The sequence below is a fragment of the Poecilia formosa genome, unplaced genomic scaffold (assembly GCF_000485575.1).
Source record: "Poecilia formosa unplaced genomic scaffold, Poecilia_formosa-5.1.2 Scaffold156, whole genome shotgun sequence".
Lineage (NCBI taxonomy): Eukaryota > Metazoa > Chordata > Actinopteri > Cyprinodontiformes > Poeciliidae > Poecilia > Poecilia formosa.
Genome location: NW_006800095.1, coordinates 823,841 through 843,912, shown reverse-complemented (window position 1 = coordinate 843,912; position 20,072 = coordinate 823,841). Strand labels below are relative to the sequence as shown.

Here is a 20,072-nt window from a genome sequence, read left to right as displayed (position 1 = left end):
TATTTTACTATTTTACAAAAAAGAATCCAAAAATGGTGGTACACTTTGTGTTCATCCCTTCATGAATATCCTTCAGCATTCTGAGGCATAAAAGCATAATTTATAGTTTTCTTCTAAAAAATAGTTTTATGCTAAATGTGAGGGCTGTAATCAAGTTTATAGCAAAAGCACATTTCAGCAACAAGTACATTCAAAGTGTTTTACACCTTGAATACATAATAAAGTAAGGAATATGAAACATATGCCATCATTAAAATCATCAAGCACATCAGATTTAATGCTTAATGTTCCAGTTATTAAGAATCAAATAAACAGAGAAACATTCACACAACAGTTTTGTTCTTTCATGTGTGATACATGTTTTTGTCATTCAGCATTATTTATGTAGAAAAACATCCGATTTTTATGGCAAGTTGGTAAGGAAGCAAAAGGAAAAAAAATGCTCTTTGTACATTTCTTCCCCACATTTCTTTTTAAATGGTGGTTAAATAGAATAGTTACATCTTTTTCTTCTTTTTTTCTTCTTTTCTTCTAAGCCAGTTGATTAACCTCTAATCAATATTTTCAAAACAGAAGACACAACAAAACAATTATATATCCAAGAACATTAACATTACCTGAAACTAGATGAGTCTTCAGATTCAAACAAATATTTTATTAAGCTATTAAGTATTATGATGTAATACAACTAAGTTGCAGCATATGACAGGCAATGTTTAAGGTTTCTTAAAGCAAAATAGAGGCATAATGTTTAACCTCTTCAGCTGTGGGAACAAACCTTGTAGATGACTTCTGGTAATTGAGACACAACAGTAAAGAGGCCAGAAATGCCTAATATTATCAGCTTCTGTCGCGTGATATCCTGGCAGCTTCAGTCTATGATGATGATGATGATGATGATGGGTTCTTGGTGTTACAGTAGTGTTTCGGTGTCAACAGTTCTAGTTTCTCAGCAGGAACTTGTCTGTTCTCCGTTAGTTTGATTCATCGGTTAATTCACATGTTACAAATAAAATACATTTTCATATAAAAACACATCCTTTTGTTGGACAAGCTGCATCAGACGGCAAACCTGCTGGGCTCGACAGCGCCCTCCGGTGGGCAGAATTGGGAACAGTGACGTTCAGGACGGTTGTGTGAGGATTCCTGACTTTACAGCTTGAAGAAGTCCTGAACTGAGTGAGTCACTGAGTGTTAACTATTAGTTTCTCTGCCGACCTGACTGCTACTTGTGGCCTTTGAGGATCAGACAGAGAGGATTGCAGGCTGGAAATGTGTCACCAAAGAGGAAAGTTTTTCTTTTTTCATTGCTTTGTTGTTGTTTTTTTTTTGTTGTTGTTCAGAAATAACACATTAGCACATTTCACAGTAAAGACCATTTTAAAAATCCCAGCCTTGTGACCAGGTCCAGGACCAACTTATTTAACTGATAACTGTGAGGCAAGGCATTTTATTTATTTATTGGATCATGTTTATTCTGTAGGGTCCAGAGGAAAGGTCCACCCTGAACATTTAGCCATCACAGGGCAACACAGAGACACACAGAACAGAGAAATATGCACATAATTACACATAACTTAGAGAGACCAATTAGCCTACCAGTCATGTTTTTTTTTCTCCTGTTTTGAACTCTGAGAAAATCCACATATGAATATAAAAAGAGCCCAGACAGTTGGTCGTGTTGGTCTAGCACATTAAAGCTCTTGACAATAATAAAAAAACATGAAGGTTTATAGTTTTAATGTGACAAGACACAAAACTAGCTGTGAATACTGCAGCAAGAATCTATACACATGCTATCTTCATATTTTAGGTGTTCATGAACACAGAGAAGAGGACTAAAGATCGAGAGCAAAAGTCTCCAGGATTGTGCATGTCATCGACCAACAGGTGGAGACGCAGACAGGAAAAGCTCCATGTCAGAGCTTTTCAGTTTTTAAGTCTGTTAAATGTGATCTGTCATTTTCAAGCTCATGATTCATTTAGTTTTTAATTTCTCCTGTTGGCATATTCCCTTTCTTACTGCTGTGTTTTACTGCAGCTCACTTCATGTATACCTAGGATTTTATTAGATGCAATATAAATAGATTGCTTACAGAAACTAGAAAGTCGAACATACAATGCGTCAGAGCCAAATCCTGATTTTCTGAGAAAGGTTTTAAGAACACAGACATAATGAATCCAGAAATTACTTTTATTTTACTAAAAAAAAAATTAAACTGAACTGTTGCTAAACTTTTCTCTTGCTTGCCTGAAGTTTGGCCAGTAGGTGTCCCCATACACCCATCTGTGGCCCCCAGGAACGCTTGCAGACCTTCTGCTTGAGCGTTGAAGCAGCTGTCTGCTGTCCCCTCAGAAATAAAACTGTCTAATCACAGTTTATTTCCACTCTTGTGATGCCTTGATGTTTGAACTTTGCTTGGCCAAACACCTCAACCAGCTCACACACATCACTGATTATCTGATCCAACACTTGATTATGATTGTTAAAATGCCCACATCCTAATATAACTGAGACCTTAAGCCAAAAACCGCAGGCATGCAACAAGACAATAGGTACTCGGGCTCCAATTAGTGGGTTAAATCCAAATGCAGACAATGGAATTCATGGCAGGCAGGGTGAGATGATGAGAGGGTCTTTTGACTCCACAATTAATGTGTCCATCATTCCTCGGCGGTTCAGTTGACGACGTGGCTCTTTAATGTCCCCCTGGTGGGATTTGGCGGGCAAAACTCGTGCAAAATTTGTATTCTCTCACAAAAGCCTGAAAGATATGCAGCTTTCCTTCCCTGTGAGCGATCAGTCTGCCCCCCCCCCACTCCCTGCTTTCCTGTCACATCCTGGTCCATTACTTCTTAATCACAGACATGTCCAGTAAGACCCAACTGTTTTGCCTCCACACACACTTCCCAGAAGCAGACACGGGAAATCACTGCAGTCAGCAATAAGCGACTTGTTCTGCATGACATTGCGTGCCAGAAGGAAGAGAAATGATGCTTGCCATCACTGAGTACTGTACACACACAATGCCTTGGAAAAGTATTCACACCCCTGAATGCGTTTCACTCACAAGAGTCAGTGTTTTGTTGGGATTTTATGTAATAGACCAACAGGCATGATTTCAAATGGGTTTTCTCATTAAAAATAATTTTAAAAAGTGGCACGGATGTGTATTCAGCTCCCCATTTACTCTGATACCTCTAGCAATAAACAGCCCAATGGTAGCTCTGAAAAATCTGGCTTTGTGATTTCTTCACAACAATTGGTTTGACAAAGACTTACACAAAGACTACAAGTTTAGTCTTTGTGGAGGAGTGACAAGACTTGAATTATTGAAAACAAACCAAGTCTTGTTTAAAGTTTGCCAGAAGCCATGTGGAGGACACGGCAAACATGTGGAAGAAATTTTCTTATGCTCAAATGAGACCACGGTTGACCTTTTCACTGCTTTATGCAAAACTTTACATACCAGAAGGCTTACATTCTGAACAAGGCATCCTCACCATGAAACACGGTGGTGGCACTGTCATGCTGTGGGGATGCTTTTCCTGGAGATGTTACAGGTAGAGCCAAGTACGAATCAATCCTGGGAGAAAACCAACTAAAGGCAGCACAAAATCACAAGAATGTCAAGGAGGTTCTCTTTCATTTTTGACAGAGTTTTAGCTATTCTGAACAAAAAATAAAATAAATAATGGGAAGTCATTTCCAGCTCTGACCCCTGGAGGTAGACAGTGGACGGATGGATTCAAGTCACTGGCAGTGAGGATTAGTAGAGATCAAACCTAAGAGATTTTCAGATGTAAATCTCCGTAATTTTACAATTGTGTGCAACTTTCTCCCTCCTGCACACGGACTGTCATGCTTAAACAAACGCTCTCGCAGAAAATTATGATGGCCAAGAATAGGTTACACTGGTAACACTGCTGTGTTCCAGCTGGGGATTACCGTGTTACTAGATAGGCCAACAATAAACATCCCTGCCTGCAAGAACAACAGGTGTCTGACAAGATTGTGTCACTTTAATAAAAGGCTTACACAAGCTTCAGACAAATATCATATTAAGCTGCTTCAGACGAGCTGGCATTTCCCTACTTCATCCCATGAGGTATGAAAATGTCCTCTTTCCACTCTAGCTTTAAATCTGGGAGAATGTCATGTGCAGCGAGAGGCAGATGTTGTCAAGGTGGCAGCGTTGTGTGTAATGTCACCCGATCAGATCAGCATTCCTGTCACGAAACCCCCTCCAGAGGGTGTGGCGCAAAAAAGAAGAAGAAGAAAAAAAAAAACAGAATAAAAGTTTCCCTTTTTTATTTTCAGTCTGCGATGAACATGCAGCTGGAGCTTGTGCCTCTGAACTGGGGGGTGAATGGCACCGGCGCCAGCCCCTTTCAAGCTAGCTGTGAAAGCACCCCTGGCTCTGTTAGTATGCCAGCCTGAGCACCAGTCAGCCACATCCTCCAGCTGGGCCTGTGCCACCACTGGGCACCTGGACCCTCTCACAAACCTCATGAAACAGAATATATATTTAAGATCACGGCATGCGGCTCACAACATCGGGTCTGTGGCTGCATGGTGCCTGCAGGGCTCGTGCACCTGTGTTTCATTCATCGTATGCAGACTTTCATCACTGTATTAGGCTTTTAGAAAACTTTTAAGAGACAGATTCACTCTTCAGGCTGCGCCTCAAACACTGGAGTGTGTCCAGAGTCACCCAGGCCTGAAAGACAGCCATCGTTATCCAACTCTCACAAGGTGTCATTGTCGGCATCCTGTGATTACCATATCAGCACCACATGAAACATTTATGGCTTGCTGGCAGTGATGCTCTGGCAGGCATCCTAATTTTTCCAACAGGGCTTGTCAAGTTGCATTGTTTAAAGTTCTGGTGGCATGAGCAGAAAAAAGTCCCTGAAATCTCTGAAAGCTCTGTCACTTCTAGTCTAAGCCTCAGCCTGGTTATATGAATTTCTCTGCAGCACCTGTAACACTCAACCAAGCAACATTTCATGTAGATTCACATTAAATTATTCATGACTGGAATTTCTCCATTGATTTGTTTTCTGCTACAATTTACTTACAATCAAATGAATGAAAAATACTGTCATCAATTGAAAAAAAAATCTCGCTTTAAAACAGTGACTGAAATCAGTCAGTTTCAGATTACTGATTATATTCTGGCCAAGTACCAACCGGTGAAGCTTTCCAGTATCTGATGATCTCATCTGTGTCCCATGCTGTGACGTATCACAAAATCCAAGACAGACCCCTGCATAAAATATCTTTAGGCTCAAATAGGACATCAAAATTTACTTTGCTTCCTCAAGTTTAGATCCACTTAACCCACTTTTTCGGAGACATCATGACATATGCCGAGGTAGGAAAGAGTGGGACACCGTGCGATTGTCCAACTGTTAAGTCGCTTATCAGCATATTGCAAAAAATGTCGAGTTTTTTACTGAGCTGCACTGTTTCTGTTTCATAAGGATGGAACCATAGATATTTGTTACATACATTTTTCTTGAGGGTTTAAAAACTTTAAGGCTCAAATTAAACCGCCATCTTAAAGTGACAGTTTATCTCAAAGCTAGGAGCGAAGCTGTACTGATTGTTCAATCGTTTCTGTGCGAGGCTCGGTGTTCTGTGGCAGTAAGCAGGTGAGACCCAGATTGGTTGCTTCGCGGTACTTCATCACCCTGCTTTGTTGTTGTCACAGCCACAATTGGTTTGTACTTCCCATCTGCTGCATCAGCAAAGTCACGACTGATTTGGTCACTTTGGAGCCCGGTTAGCTTTGCTCACTTCCATTCCAGCCATCGTTACAAATGGTGTCTTTACACGGCGGAGTTAACCCGGATAGCTCCGTCTCCTGGGTGCCTTTATTATCTATTCATCATGTTGTCCCAGTTTACTGTATCTGAGGGTGAATCTGGCTGTCTCAGTGCACATCTAACTACACGTACCTGGCATGCGGCCTGGGGCGGGGGATTAGAGGGATTATAAAATACTCGGTGGAGGTGGTTCTCTCTGAGTTGATAAGGAGGTGAAAACATATTCTGAGAAGATGCCGTTTGTGTTTGTGCTCTTTTAACACTAACATGCCTTCAGACAGTGTTTGCATATGTTAAAAATAGCTTTAATTCTATGCTGAGCCTTTGCACAAGCAGCCAGGGGCAACTTCGGTGTGTCCAATCTTGTGAAGAAAAGAATATTGGAGACATTAAAATGAAATGTTCTTGGCCTCGTATCCATCCCTCTGAGCAGCCTCGATGGACACTCCTCCCCGCTCATTTGCATTGCTGAGCAGATCCTTTGTGTCACCTGGAGGTTTGGAAAGAGCAGCGTTGCAGCCAATTTCCAGATGGCAATTCACATGTTTGACATGTCCTCAAATTCTGACAAAAAAAAAATGTGCTGCCTCTTCCCACTGACTCCATTAGCAAGAGGGAGCTGGGGTGGGTTGGGGGGGATGCACGCATTTGCACAAATGGAAAGTGTCCACCGGTGTGAATATTCACATCTGCACATGCTGAATAATAGACGATTACTAGCTCAGGTGCAGCCCTGTTTGCAGGCTTTTTCCCTTTGCACGGTGCTAATTTTATCTGAAAGGGCATGCTAAATGCATAATTCTTGTTTCTCAGACCTGATCTTGTATTCTGTCTAAAGAGGTAGCACGTTCTTCTGTGAAAGCGCTGGCTGCGGGGAATAATATGTCTCCCATATAGACCCAGGAGCCTGAGGTCTTGGCATCTGTTCCTAACATTTCAACAGGATCCAGACACCTACAGCAGGTTCTCCAACAATGAGGCCATACATCATCCGTCACTGCCAGAATCCCCCAAAGTAATGAACGAGTAATAATGGTTTATATGTTAAAGTGAAGTCTCAAAAGGTAGCTCATCCAGAGTCATTATTGTGCCACATAAGCAGATGAGTTTCCTCAAACGAGATCATTTTTGTCACCCCGAGGACAGCGGGGTGTTACTCTTTTCAGGTTGAATAAGTCATCCTCATTTGGCGCTAATGGGGCTCCGTATTACGGTGTTGCTTGCAAGAGGAACGGTGAATCCCATTTTCGTTTCATTTAAACTGAAAGCTTTTTCTTGCTCATTTGTTGTTATGCTCAAAGTAGAAATTTGATTCAAAAAAGTCACGCATTGTAGAAACTTCTTTTTTACAGCAAGCATTTCTGGAATCTTATGTGTAGTCATGAAATGAAAGGAAAATGATGCAGAAATTTTACAAACATAAAACCCGAAAAGTATGGAGCACATTTGAATTCGGCCCACTGCGCTACAAATTCTGCTGTTCTGTGAAGGCCTCAGGAGTTTGCTATGAAACATTAGTGAACAAACAACATCCTGAAGATCAAGGAAAACAGACAGATCAAAAGATAAAACTATGGAGAAATTTAAAGCAGGGCTAAGCGATAAAACAATATCTCAAGCTCTGAATATCTCGTTGGGCACTGCAGCTGCAGTTCCATACGGGGCATCATCCACATGAGCCAACATGTTTGGCAAGGGAAACCAATGAAAGTCTCCATTGGCAACTCTAGAGGAGCTGTAGAGATCCACAGTTCACATGTGAAGGACAATGAGAAAGCTGTTGTTGAAACAGACCCACTGTTCACCACTGGTTCACCAATGGACTGGTTTAGATAAAAGCATATTTATGAGTTTGAACGGCCTAGTTCAAGTCCAGACCTACACCCAATTTTAGATTCAGTGGCAAGACTTGAAAACACACATTTACAGAGGTTCTCCATCCAAAACGACTGAGCTTGAAGCTGAATTGAAAAGATGAATTGGCAAAAATTACAGCAAAGTTAGCGTAGACCTTTTGCAAAGCTTTGATATTATTGTTTGGAATGTGCCACCATACAACAAACTTTCTGTAACCCACCAGTTTCCTCAGTTCATAAATGTTTGCTATTTCTTGGTAATGCAATGCTGTTTAGACATAATTGGCATATTTATGAAGGTTCATAGCACGTTTGACAGTATTTTTCCTGGACTTTGTGTTTGTCTCGCTGGTGATGCATTTGCACGTTGAAGGAAGGTGTGCTCTGACAGATACAGCTGAGGTGTTGCTTTTCTTGTAAAAAAGATGATAGCAGGATATGACTCTCCCCAGCTGGATGAGAAATTTGCAGAGGCACACAGATCTGTGTAACATCCACATAGCAGAACTCACCCAAACTACAGGGTCTGGGGTGAAAGCGCATTTCCAAGCACCGCCACCAGAAATCCAGTACTCAGCGTCTTTTTTACTACACGCAGTATTTTGATGTTGAGATATTGACATTTCGAAAGAAAATCCCAGATGAGATTTGCTGCACAAGCAGGGCATCTGCTTGAGTGGTCAATGCACCTTAGCAGCTCCGATGTCCAATTCTGCACAGACACAGTCGAGCCTATCACTCATAAGTGCTGATGTTGCCTTCCTCACAGCAAAGCCACAGAGTCCCCAGAGGTAAGTATCGCTGCTAACTGTCATCCTTGTACTTTGATTACTGCGCTGGGAGGAGAGTGATGACCGTGGCTTCTTCCAGTCCTGCTCAGACTCAGGAAGCCTTATGAGATCACAGTCTTTCAGTTTGGTTTATCATTTGAATTAGTAAAAAGTTTTCTACAAGGATACCCAACTGCTTGAGTCACTGAGTTTGTAGCAATCCCTCATCCTGAGCAAGGTTTTGGTGAGAGATCCCAAAGGACTTTTGATGTGAGCCTGTCCAAGAAACGATCTACAGCTCAGCGGTTAATCACAGGATCAACTGAACTTTCTATGGAAGAAATACAAAGTAACTGGCAGCAATACATCTTTCTAGTGGAGGGTGACAGCTAAACACAAACTCCCTGGATCAGGCATACCTTTTTTTGGAATAAAAGACCAAAAAGAAAAAGAAACTGAGGGAGAACAAAAAGCAAAAGGCAACAAAAATGACAAATAAAAGGAGAATCCTTTCGGAGCCAGCTAAGAAGAAATCTCAAAACAGACAATGTAAATCTCTGCCAAGAAATCCAGCACTGGAAGTAAACGGAGACATGACGCCGCAGAATTACAGTCACATTGATTTTCTTTTTAAAGAAAATGCTAAACATTATATCCTCATAAACATCCTGCACCCAATACGTTTCTCTTAACACACATTGAGAAATGAAAGAGTTCATTTAGGGTTCAGGTTGTTGAATCTTCCATAATACTTTGCATTCATTAACAACCATTAAAAAGCCTTGAAGGGTTTTGCCTAAAAACTTTTCCTCATCTCACAAACCTCAGTTTGCCCTTGAACTACTTCTCTCTCCACCAAACCTGACGACTGATGTTCAGAGACATTTCTGAATGATTACCTAATAACACTTTTTCACCTATATATAACCCCTCTCTGCCTTCGGGGCATGAATTATTTTGAATCTGAGTGTGCAAGGTGGCTGTTTTTAACAGAGCAAGCTTTAAGAAGTCAGAGTGTTTTACTTTCATTGTCCCAATAACGTGGAATGTATCCATGCGAATTGTCGGTTAAAGAAATGATAAATATGTATATATATCTTCAGCTCGAGCAAATACTGAAAACATATAATTATTTAAATTGTGTTTTAAATTTTGAAAAGAACGTGAACAAATACCCTTGAGCAACAACTGCTGGGAAGTACTTAAGAAAAATGTCTTCAGGGACGGCGCATTAAGACGTTTTTACCGCCGCGGTTGCTGGAGGGAAAGGCAAATTCAAAAATGTAAATGTGCTTCAGTGTACTATTTCATGTAAAGAGAGATACTTCCCTATGGGGGGCGATATAAGTGAGATTAAATAGCAGAATTAAGTAGCAGCAGAGTTATAGGAACATACTGGAATACCCTGTGTCCTTTTGCACTTGAGACTGAAGCAGCTCATACTGATGTATCATGATGATGCTTAGAGCTGCTGCTGGTTTGACGTGTGAATAACGGTGAGAAGAACGAGACAATGATGTTATGATGAATGTGTAATATGTTGTGCATAGCAGAATCTTTAAAGCAGCTGTAACTCAATTTATACCGACAAAGTAACATAAATGCTGTTTTCCTTTAAATAAATGTGCCTCGTATTTTAAGCTTACACTTGTTTATTAGTTTAGTTTGATCAAAATGTGAAGAAACTAACCCTTGACTTCCAATTTCTATGATCTTGAATGATATGGAACAGAGGCACATTTATTTTATTCACTCTTTAAAATAGAAACGGAAAGAGAACATATCACTGGAGATCTGTTTGGCTAAAGTTGCCTATGTCTGCTTCAAATCAATCCATCTATTGTCTATATTGATGCCGTGGGGTGATGCCTATCTGGAGCCGTCATTGGATTAAAAACATTGTAGACCATCAATAGATTGCCACTGCCAGTCTACTGCGGGGCAACACAGAGACAGACAATCATAAACATAAGCACACACACAACCTCAGACCTAAGGCTAGCCCAGAGCCAATGGATATAAAAGGCATATTTTCGGTCTGCGGGAGGAAGTCGGAGTACTGAGAGGATCCACTCATGCACAAAAAACATGCAAACCCCATTCAGAATGTCTCTGGCTGGGAATTAAACCTACGACCTTCCTGCTGCAAGGCAACAGGGCTAATAACTGTGGCAAGTTTTATACGACTGGAACTGAGACAAACCAGCCAGGATTGAGTTTATCTTGACACCGCAAAGAAGAATGGTGAGGGAGGAAGGCAATAAACAAACCCCACAGCTCACTGCTGCAGAACCTTGTGGCAAGGACTTACCAGGGGTCTCAGGAAAAAAAAATATCTAGATATATATATAAGAAAAATTAACAAAAAATGCCAAAAATAGTACCATTATATTGTACTATTGTGCAAGTTATAGGCTAGTGGGTTGTTTACTTTTGTCACACACCAATGTAAACATTTCAATTAGAAAAACACTGCTGGAACTTTAACTAAGCCAGGAACTTTGGTTAAACATAAGGTAGAGCTTTCCAGAACCTCTCTGTGTGGTTCTGGATTTAAAACAGATCTTGGATAAGTATCTGTACTTGGTGCTACATAAAGATCTGTGATACCGTAGGTCAGTTTCCCATACAAAGCTCTTGTGAACCTTGTTCAAGTATATGAAACTAATAACTCATGGTATCAGTAAATACAAATCTGGTGGCGTCCTTCAACAGGATAATGATTCAAAATATATGGCCAAATTAACGGGAACATTTTCCAGGTACACAAACTCACCCTTATTCCTGGACCACATCAGTCTTCAGAAATACCCAAGATCCTCTCTCTGTATTACGCAGTGCTATGTTGAAAAACACTGGCTTTTAATCTGTGTTAGCAGCAGGGGGGGATTGCTTCGTCACTGAATAAATGCAATTAGTATAAGATTATGTAAAGATCATTTTTACACGTCTTTAAAAAAGAGGGTGCAAGTAAAGGTGGAGACTTCTACGTGTGGTTAATTCTATGATCTGTAATAACATTATTAGCTGTAGCAGTGGCCTCAAGTGACTGTGCTCACACAACATGTCATGCCTGCCTTTCGGTGGGTGGGGATCTAAATGGCATGTGTGTGCTTGAAAAGTGACAGGGGCAGCTGGGGAATGAAACCCAGTAAGAAAGGATCTGGGACATGCAGATCACAGGGTCTGTAGTACAGCGCTCTGCCGCATCAGCTTGGTGAAGAAAAACTCAGCCAGGAATCAATGTGAGCGTTACGAGCAACCAGGCGGTACAGTGAAACTGCTGCTGACAACGTTCAAGAGCCCTGGAGATCAGTCAGCTGCAATTGTCCTTAGCAGACCTCTCATTGCTTCAGGAGTTGGTGATTGAGTTAATTGCATGCTGTTATAAGTGACGGAAACATTATCGCTACGAAGGTGATGGGTGGGAAGCAGTCCCGCAGCCTGTCCAGCTCAGAGTTGAACGAGGTGAGTGTGGGCCAAAGGAGGAAGGGTACAGTTAGAGACGACCAACCCAGCCTGTCCTGGGCAGCGGAGAGGATCCGAAAACAAACCAGCATACACTTTGGTTTCAGTACTCTAAGTTTAGCCATGCGGGGATTGGATGAAGCCCCCGCCGAGCTGTGGGAGCTCCAGGACCTTCAGAAGCTCAACTTGTCCATGAACTGTCTGTGCTCCTTGCCTCCTGCTCTGGGTTCTCTGGACAATCTGGTGATTCTCAACTTGTTGGGAAACAACCTGTCCAGCCTGCCCCCTGAGATCGGTCTGCTGAAGAAGCTCCGCGTGCTGTTTGCCTGTCGCAACCGCCTGAGCGAGGTCCCTGAGGAGCTGGGCTCCTGCACACGCCTGGAGGTGCTGAGCTTGGCCAACAACCAGATCTCCAGCCTCCCCAGCAGCTTGGCTGCCATGCATCATCTGACCAAACTCAACCTCAGTCACAACCGCATTGTTCACATCCCCACCTGCGTCTACAGCATGAAAGGACTGGTTTTCCTGCACTTGGCCTGCAACCGCTTGGAGACCATAGCGGATCAGATCCAGGACCTGGTTAACCTGAAGATCCTGATCGTGGAGGGAAACAGCATACACACTCTTCCAAAGACTTTGTGTTTCTTGGATTCATTAGAGCTTCTGAATGTGGACTTTAACGAGCTGCAAAATGTGCCTGATGAGATGTACCAGCTGAGCAGACTCAGGCGGCTGGCCTGCCACCCACTCGATAAAGGACTTCATATAATTCACAACCCGCTTCTCAAGCCTATCCATGAGGTGCTGCAAGGTGGACTCAGTGCCCTGTATAACTACCTCAAGCCCACTTAAACAAGCACCACTGTTTGTGTGTGTGTGTGTGTGTGTGTGTGTGTGTGTATGTGTGTGCTGTTTGATGATTCCTTGCACCCTGATGGCCATGCACCATTTGACCAAACTCAGTCTGATGTTTCTACAGCAATGGTCTCAAACTCCATGTGTCCTACAACTTTTAGATGTGTCTCTGCTTCAGCACTCCTGGCTCCAATGTTAGCTCATTAGCAGAGCTCTGTGGAGGCTAGTGAAGCAGTTTAGTCATGTTATTTCAGTGTGTAGGACATCTATGCAGGACTCTGGCCCTCAAGGATTGCCGTTTGAGGTCACTGGTCTACAGCATGCTAGGCCTGGTCTTCTTTCACTTGGGAGCAGTGGCTTGCAATTGTTTGCAAGCCATTGCTAACCAGATTCAGGGCCTGGTTAATCTGAACATTCTGATCATAGAGAGGAATATTACATGCACACATAAAGATTCTGTGTTTCTTGGAGCTTTCAGGGCTCCGTAATGCAGCAACTGAGCAGACTCAATGAGTTGGCTTGCTTTCTAATGGATATATGATGCTACAGTTGGTGTCTGAGCTGGAGCTTCAAGGTTGATCCTAACTGTGTCACAGTTTTGTTTTGTTTTGTTTTTTAAATTAGGGCTGGATTTAATAATTCCACATCCTTCTGAATATAAAATAGTTTTTGTGAAGCACAAGACTAATATTGAACACATCATATTTTTGATAAATTGCATGTGAGGAAAGGATTTGGTGTGGCGGTACAAAAACATGGACTGTGTTCATGAAGGAGTTTACCACTGTAATATAACTGTAAGATAAGGCAATGCAAGGTTAAAAAAGTGCTCTCTACAGTTACCTTAGCCCCAAATGAGGAACTATTGCCAAGTGCTTGCAAATTTGTGTATTCAAAGCATGATTATTATGCTATAAGCCTAATATTGTTTAAAATTGTCCACTTTATCTCTATGACTCTGTAAAAATATACTGAATTTTGCCTGAATAGCAGTATAGTTCTTCAAATTTGCATATCCAGTTTTGTTATTCAATGGGGTCGAGAGAAGCTGTTCAGCTGGCGTTAAAAATTCACAAGTCTGCATTTGAGCGCTGATTGCTCATCGGCTGATCCTGGTGTGGCAGTGTGAGTCTGACAGGGGTAAGTTTAACTACAGAGCAACTCTCCTCATTGTATTCAGGTCAGAGGGATCAGGTGTGTAAAGTCAGTGGAAAGAACAGCAGAGCAGGGCAGGGGTGTTGAAGATTCCTCAACAGATTAAAAAGAAACACACACACACACACACACACACACAACATGGAGACGATTAAATATTGTTCCATTCATCAGATCAAAGCATCAAAGGATGATCCGTGTTGCACCACCAAGTAGCTGACAATAAAGATAGGAATAAAATGTTTTCCAAACGCAGTAAAGGTAGATTAAGGTTCACAAAAGTTTAATTAAGCTAAATTAATACGCTTTTGATGTTTGTTTGAATTAAATTGCCAGTTTGGAGAGGAAATATCAACACAGGAGTTGAGTTAAACATTTGAAAATTACGTTCAGCTCTGAATGTAAACTTCATGGTCATTTCTGTTAAGCATTAAGCTACATTAATTATGTTATAAGTAGGTTATGTGTTTGTTAAAGAGGACATCTAATGCAAAATTCTCTAAAACTGAATGTCCACTGCATTGTTTCTTCTAAGGTTTAGGAAAAGCTACTTTTTTTTCTTCTAAAACGACTCAATTTCTATGCAACTAAAATACATTTTTACATATTCAGGCTTTGCTACAGGTCAAATCAAATTGCCCATTCTGAAAAAGCCCAACCAAAACCAGCAGGTGCAGTGTTCACATTCCAAATGCGTAACTTGTTTTATGCTGCGTTGTACGTCTAATCTCTGAAAACATGAAGGATTTTACTCCTGTGAAAGCAATCTGTTCTTAAAAAATGTTTAGAAAATTAAACATTTCTAAATTTGTTGAGGAAAAACATGCTTTGACATAATGTAAAGCTTATTACGAGTTGAAGAAATAGTTTTTAGTTGTTTTTTTGCTTTGAGTTATCTCAGTCTAAAGACAAAATTAGTTGTAACTGCTCAGTGGTGATATGAAAATATATGCATTTCAACCCCCAAAATCCCTTTTTCTCATTTAACTGTGTGTTTGCAAAAAATTGGAAAGGTTTTAGATTATAAAATTATCTTTTGAAGAATTTCAATTTAGTGTCAAATTATAGTGGTTAAGCCCCACGATGACAGAAATCCACTTTGGAAGTGGTTCCTCTCTGGCTTAGCATTAGTTTGAAAGTTTAGAGAGGACTACTTTCTCACTTCAAACTTAATGTCTGGGGTTCAAACTTGTCAATTCAACTTCAAAATCTTGAGTAACAGAGTTATGTTCACGTGCCTCTGTTATGATACGTCTATGTGTGATATTAAATTAGTCATTTTAAGTGGAAATAAATGGGATTTTTAAATTAAATTTTCCAAAAACATTACAAAAAGTATGTTCTTTGTTTGATATTGTTTATATGTATTACTTGAATTTCTCAGTGTTCATCTGAAACATCCAGAAATGTTAGATAAGCCAACATCGCTCACAGGTTGCCATATTTGTTGACACATGTTAACCTAAATGACTTTAAATACTAAATTCTGCCTTATTATTCTAAAATGAAATACAGTAAAGTCAGTCAGTGAAGTGATTAAAGATTTTTGGATTTAACGGAAATCAACAAAATCCTGATAATCAGCAACCTGATGCTGTACTTTTCTACGCATTTTCAGAATATGGATTGCATATTGTAGTAATCTGGTTGAACTGTGTGTTTTCAGCATTAAAAATTGCACAAATGCTTCTGGTTTGAAAATATGTTAATCTAAAAATGTCGACCTGTTGTGCTATTAAAAATGTTTTTAATTTCATTTCATTAATGATTATGGGAATGCGAATCATGTGAGTGTGATTTCAGGTTCCTCCGGTAAAGCAGCCGTTTTGATGTAATGAGTAAGAAAAAGTGTCCTCATTAGTACTAATCAGCAGTATCTGTTGCAGCTCAGCCATTTTATCTGTGATCGAGATTTATAAGCCTATGTTTCTACAACTAGTCCTAAAACTACATTTCTAATTTCATTTGAAGTGAGACCGAGGAACGGCAGAAAAGCGACCTCTCTTGGTAAATTATTGTTACTGCATCACAGGGCCGCATGGACGCACACACACAGTCCATGCATTCATGATAGATGACGCCCTCTTGAATAAGTCTTTGTCCCAGATAGTGATCATGGGATATGCTGTCAAAGAAAGCACATATAGAAGTGTTGCATCGGCGTGAGCCGAATGACCCGATTTCAGGTTCTGTGTGGGGCTCTAAGGGAACCTGGAGAGAAAAGTCTGATAAACATATATTCCGAGAAATAAGATATATATAAACATGACTATGGCTGTAAAATCTTAATCTCTAGATATTTATATGCATATTTTGTGTTAAAGCCCATTGTTAGCCATGAATAAGTCACCCAGTTATTATTTTGAAAATAAACAATAAATAATGTCAGGAAAAACTATGGGAATGTTGAAAAAACAAAAAACTAAATAAAAGCACAGATAAAGCATTTGTGCAGAAAAATATTAAAAATTAAACAGAGATGTAATGTTGTATGTTTCAAAGTTTCTAACACTTGAACATTTTTGTGTTAAATTATGTTGTGAATATAAACTACAAGGTGTTGTATTATGATTTGTTGTAATAAATGAATACACAGTTATGCATACTTGCGAGATTGAAGATACAAAATACTTTTTCTATGTTTTGTACAAATAATCATAGATAATATTATTGTATGACTGATATAATAATAAAATCTGAAAAGTGTGGCATGCATTTATATTTAAGCAATTTGACTCAATTTGCTATAATAACAGCTTCACGTTTTTCGGGATGTACACTGGTTTTGAATATATATCATCTTTGAATATTACATGGAGAGTGTCTGTGAACATGAATTTTCAGTTAGATATACACATTAATATAATTTACAAAAACATTCCATTGCAGGTCTGTTTGCATCTTTACGTTTGTTCCTGGAAGGTAAACCTCCAAAACCACCTTCAGGTCCTTTGCCATCTCTAACAGTTTTTTTTTTTTTTCCAGTGTTGTGCTGCATTTGCTTCCTTACATGTTTCCATTAGCTTTAGTTTTGCTTTCCCTGCTAAAGAAAAGTGTCCCCATATCATGATGCTGCCACTACCATGTTTTGCTGTAGGTTTGCAGTTATGGCATACACTGTCACTTTCAGATTGTGAAATGAACTGAACTCTGTGAGATGATCAAAGCTTTAGATATTGTTTTGTAACCTAACAAAGTTTTCCTCCTGATCTGTCTCTGGTGTGTTCTTGGGCTTCATGAAGCTCATTGTTCAGAAATTTGTTCACACAAACCTCTGAGGCCTTCACAGCAAAGCTGGACTACAACTAAAGTTTACACTCAGTTTACTGAATTTCATTTAAAGGTATCAAAGTCAGGAGGGATGGATAAAAACTGCATGTCAAACTATTCAGATTTCTATTTGAGCAGGTTTTAAAAGGTTTTTATCAGTTCCCTTCTACTTGGCCATCATTGCATACCGTCTCAATAAAATACATTAAAGCAAATATAAAAATTGTGAAAAGTCTCAATTTTAGGTTTAGGTTTATTTATAAGTGAATAAATAAACCTTAATTGTGATGGAACGGGAAACAGAAAGGGACTTTTCTGAGAAATTATCGCTGTAAATGATAGAAAATACAGAAATGTTGCTTATTTTTACAAACACATTAGCTAATTTAGTGCACTATACAGCCTTGCTCCTCTTCACTTTCCAAATCCTGGCTACTACTATAGCCATAACAATTTTCCCTTTTGAGATTAACTCCCTTCTTAATCCACTTCCTGGATCCACTTATGGAAAGTCTCTCTTGTGCATTTTCTAATAAAGTACACAACACACTATGTCAGGAAAGCAATGCGCTCCTTTACAGTTTACCCGTCTGCCTGTGGGCATTACAGCACGTGAACCTGATGGTCAGCTGGGATCAACAATGGGCTTTATCGGATTTACTGATCCTATTTAATAGTTACGCGCTTCACCAATTCCATTTATAGTAGGACACTGTTTAATTTCTAAGCGAGTAGCGAGCGCCGACTGGCTCCTGTGCAGTTCATTCAAAGCTATTTTGCATTCTTAATCCAAAGCTTAGAAAACAGTTTAGCCTCGGTGGCAGCCAGTGATTTCTTAAAATGAGGGACAGCTAATCAATCTCATTTTGAGCCTCCGACAATCAAGGCAGGGGATAATCACAATGGAATTAAACGCCAAACCCCCTGCTGTAAGGCAGCCACATGAGGAGAGACTTAATAAGTTTTTTCTTTGGAGTGCAGTTAAATTTCTGTGACTTATTCAGTCACACTGACGCTCCTTACACAGGGTGAGAGGGTTTCTTATTGACAAAGAATCAGACTCCCAGTTATATCAATTACAATTTGTTATTTAGTTAATCATTTTCATAACAAACTAATGGAAACAGTCGCCACAGGAAGAAACATGAAGGAGTAAAAAGTAATTTGCCGCAGACTAACAGGCTCCTCCGCTGTTGGTGGTTACTGTTGCGGCATGAAACAAAGTTCAGACATTTGTGTTTGCAGACTGCAGTTATGACAAACGTAATTTGGCAAATATGTTCATGCTAAGTTTTTTTTTATTTTTGAAAGAAGCTTTTCAGGATTCCAGTTCTGTTTTTCATGTTACTTACACGTTTTTAAGCCATTAGTACTTTTTCTTTTCAATATGTTTTTATTAAGGTGTGCTGTGTGAACATAAATCTATATAAAGCCAACATCATCAAAGTATTTGTATGAGCTGTAAACATTCCTATTTTGATGTCTAATTTGATAATCATGTGCATTAGTACTGAGGAAATAATACGTAATTCTTCAAAAGTGAATATCCTGCAAAAGACACATATGAATCATAAGACTGATTCCCCTAATCAGAAGTCATTCAGCTCTTTTGAGACCTTAAAATGATCCATTTATTTGTTTCAGGTGTCGAATCTGAAAGTTGCAGGACAGTTGCACCTGGAAAGCAATGCTGTTTTGCTATATGTACGCAACATAAATTTGCTAGCGTGGATGTAGGTCAGGGTTTGCTTTGGGTCGTGGGGTCAGGCTTTGCCTCAGTTCTTTTTGTGTCTTATTTCCAGGTTATCCCAGATGGTGGATAGATGGACTGGCTGCAATGATATGGTAGAGGTTCAGTCCAGTTGTGGTGACGAAGGGGTTTAGCCAAAAATCAGTGCTCTTTATTTACCACTTTGACACCTGAACCATGAGCAAAACAATGCAATCATGTGTACATGAAATGAAATTTGGCTGGGTTCAGTCTTGAAGAGGATCTGATATTTTCTTCCACCTGGTGGAGCTCAGAGTAAAGTCATTGCTCGTTGTGAGCTCCGGTTTTATGACGAAATACTTTATTATGTCTCTGTTATTATTTGTGTTTCTTATACTCTAGATTAAGTCAAAGAAATCTCAAGCTGCATTGAAATCCCATTTGTTTTAGGATCTTTTCAAACCACACATTAGCCACATTAGCACTGAAACCCAAAGGCCTTGAAAGACCATTGAGAAGTCAATAGGAATATTTCTCAAGACTGTTATAACAACAACACCTGGTCCCATTAAAGTATTTATAGTACATAAAGGAATGAAATGTGACTTAAGATTTTCCATAGCACCATAGATCATAGAAAAAGCTGAAAGGGAGATGCATATGGTGAATTAGAAAATTATTTTTCACATTATGTCACCTCACCACTACAAACTTCATTTTCTTAGAGTGGATATTTTTTACCTATGGATTTGTATTCTCCCCTACTGAGTCAGTTCTCTGCAGGACCATCTTCTACTCATATGCAGAGCTGCAGGTACTTTGGTGATATTTCTCTTCCAGCATTCCATATCTAGATCATAAAATCTTTGCATAGAGTTATTTGCAAAGAACTTAAGCTCAGTCAAATTGGAGTGACAGGATCATCACCTGTCATGTCTTCTCCCAGATTTTAAGTTTGAACTTTGACTGGGTATTTCTGAATGTGAATATTCCCAGACCTAATCCATGCAGAGCTGTACGTTTGTAGTTTTAGTCTTGTTAGCAGGCAAATTATTTTGCAGTCCTGAAAAGGTTTTCTGATCTTTAGATCCATCTTCTCAGAAACTACGGCCTACTTCTTTGTCTGTCATGAAAAGAGCATCTTCAAAACTGATG

The 20,072-nt window shown here is 39.8% G+C and overlaps 1 protein-coding gene across 1 annotated transcript; it reads left to right on the top strand.

Moving 5' to 3' along the window:
- Positions 1-11,642: 11,642 nt before the first annotated feature.
- Positions 11,643-18,041, top strand: LOC103146359 (leucine-rich repeat-containing protein 30). Its single transcript, XM_016677467.1, has 2 exons — positions 11,643-14,384; positions 18,031-18,041. The coding sequence occupies exon 1, from the start codon at positions 11,879-11,881 to the stop codon at positions 12,776-12,778; it is 900 nt and encodes a 299-aa protein (XP_016532953.1). The 5' UTR covers positions 11,643-11,878; the 3' UTR covers positions 12,779-14,384; positions 18,031-18,041.
- Positions 18,042-20,072: the final 2,031 nt, after the last annotated feature.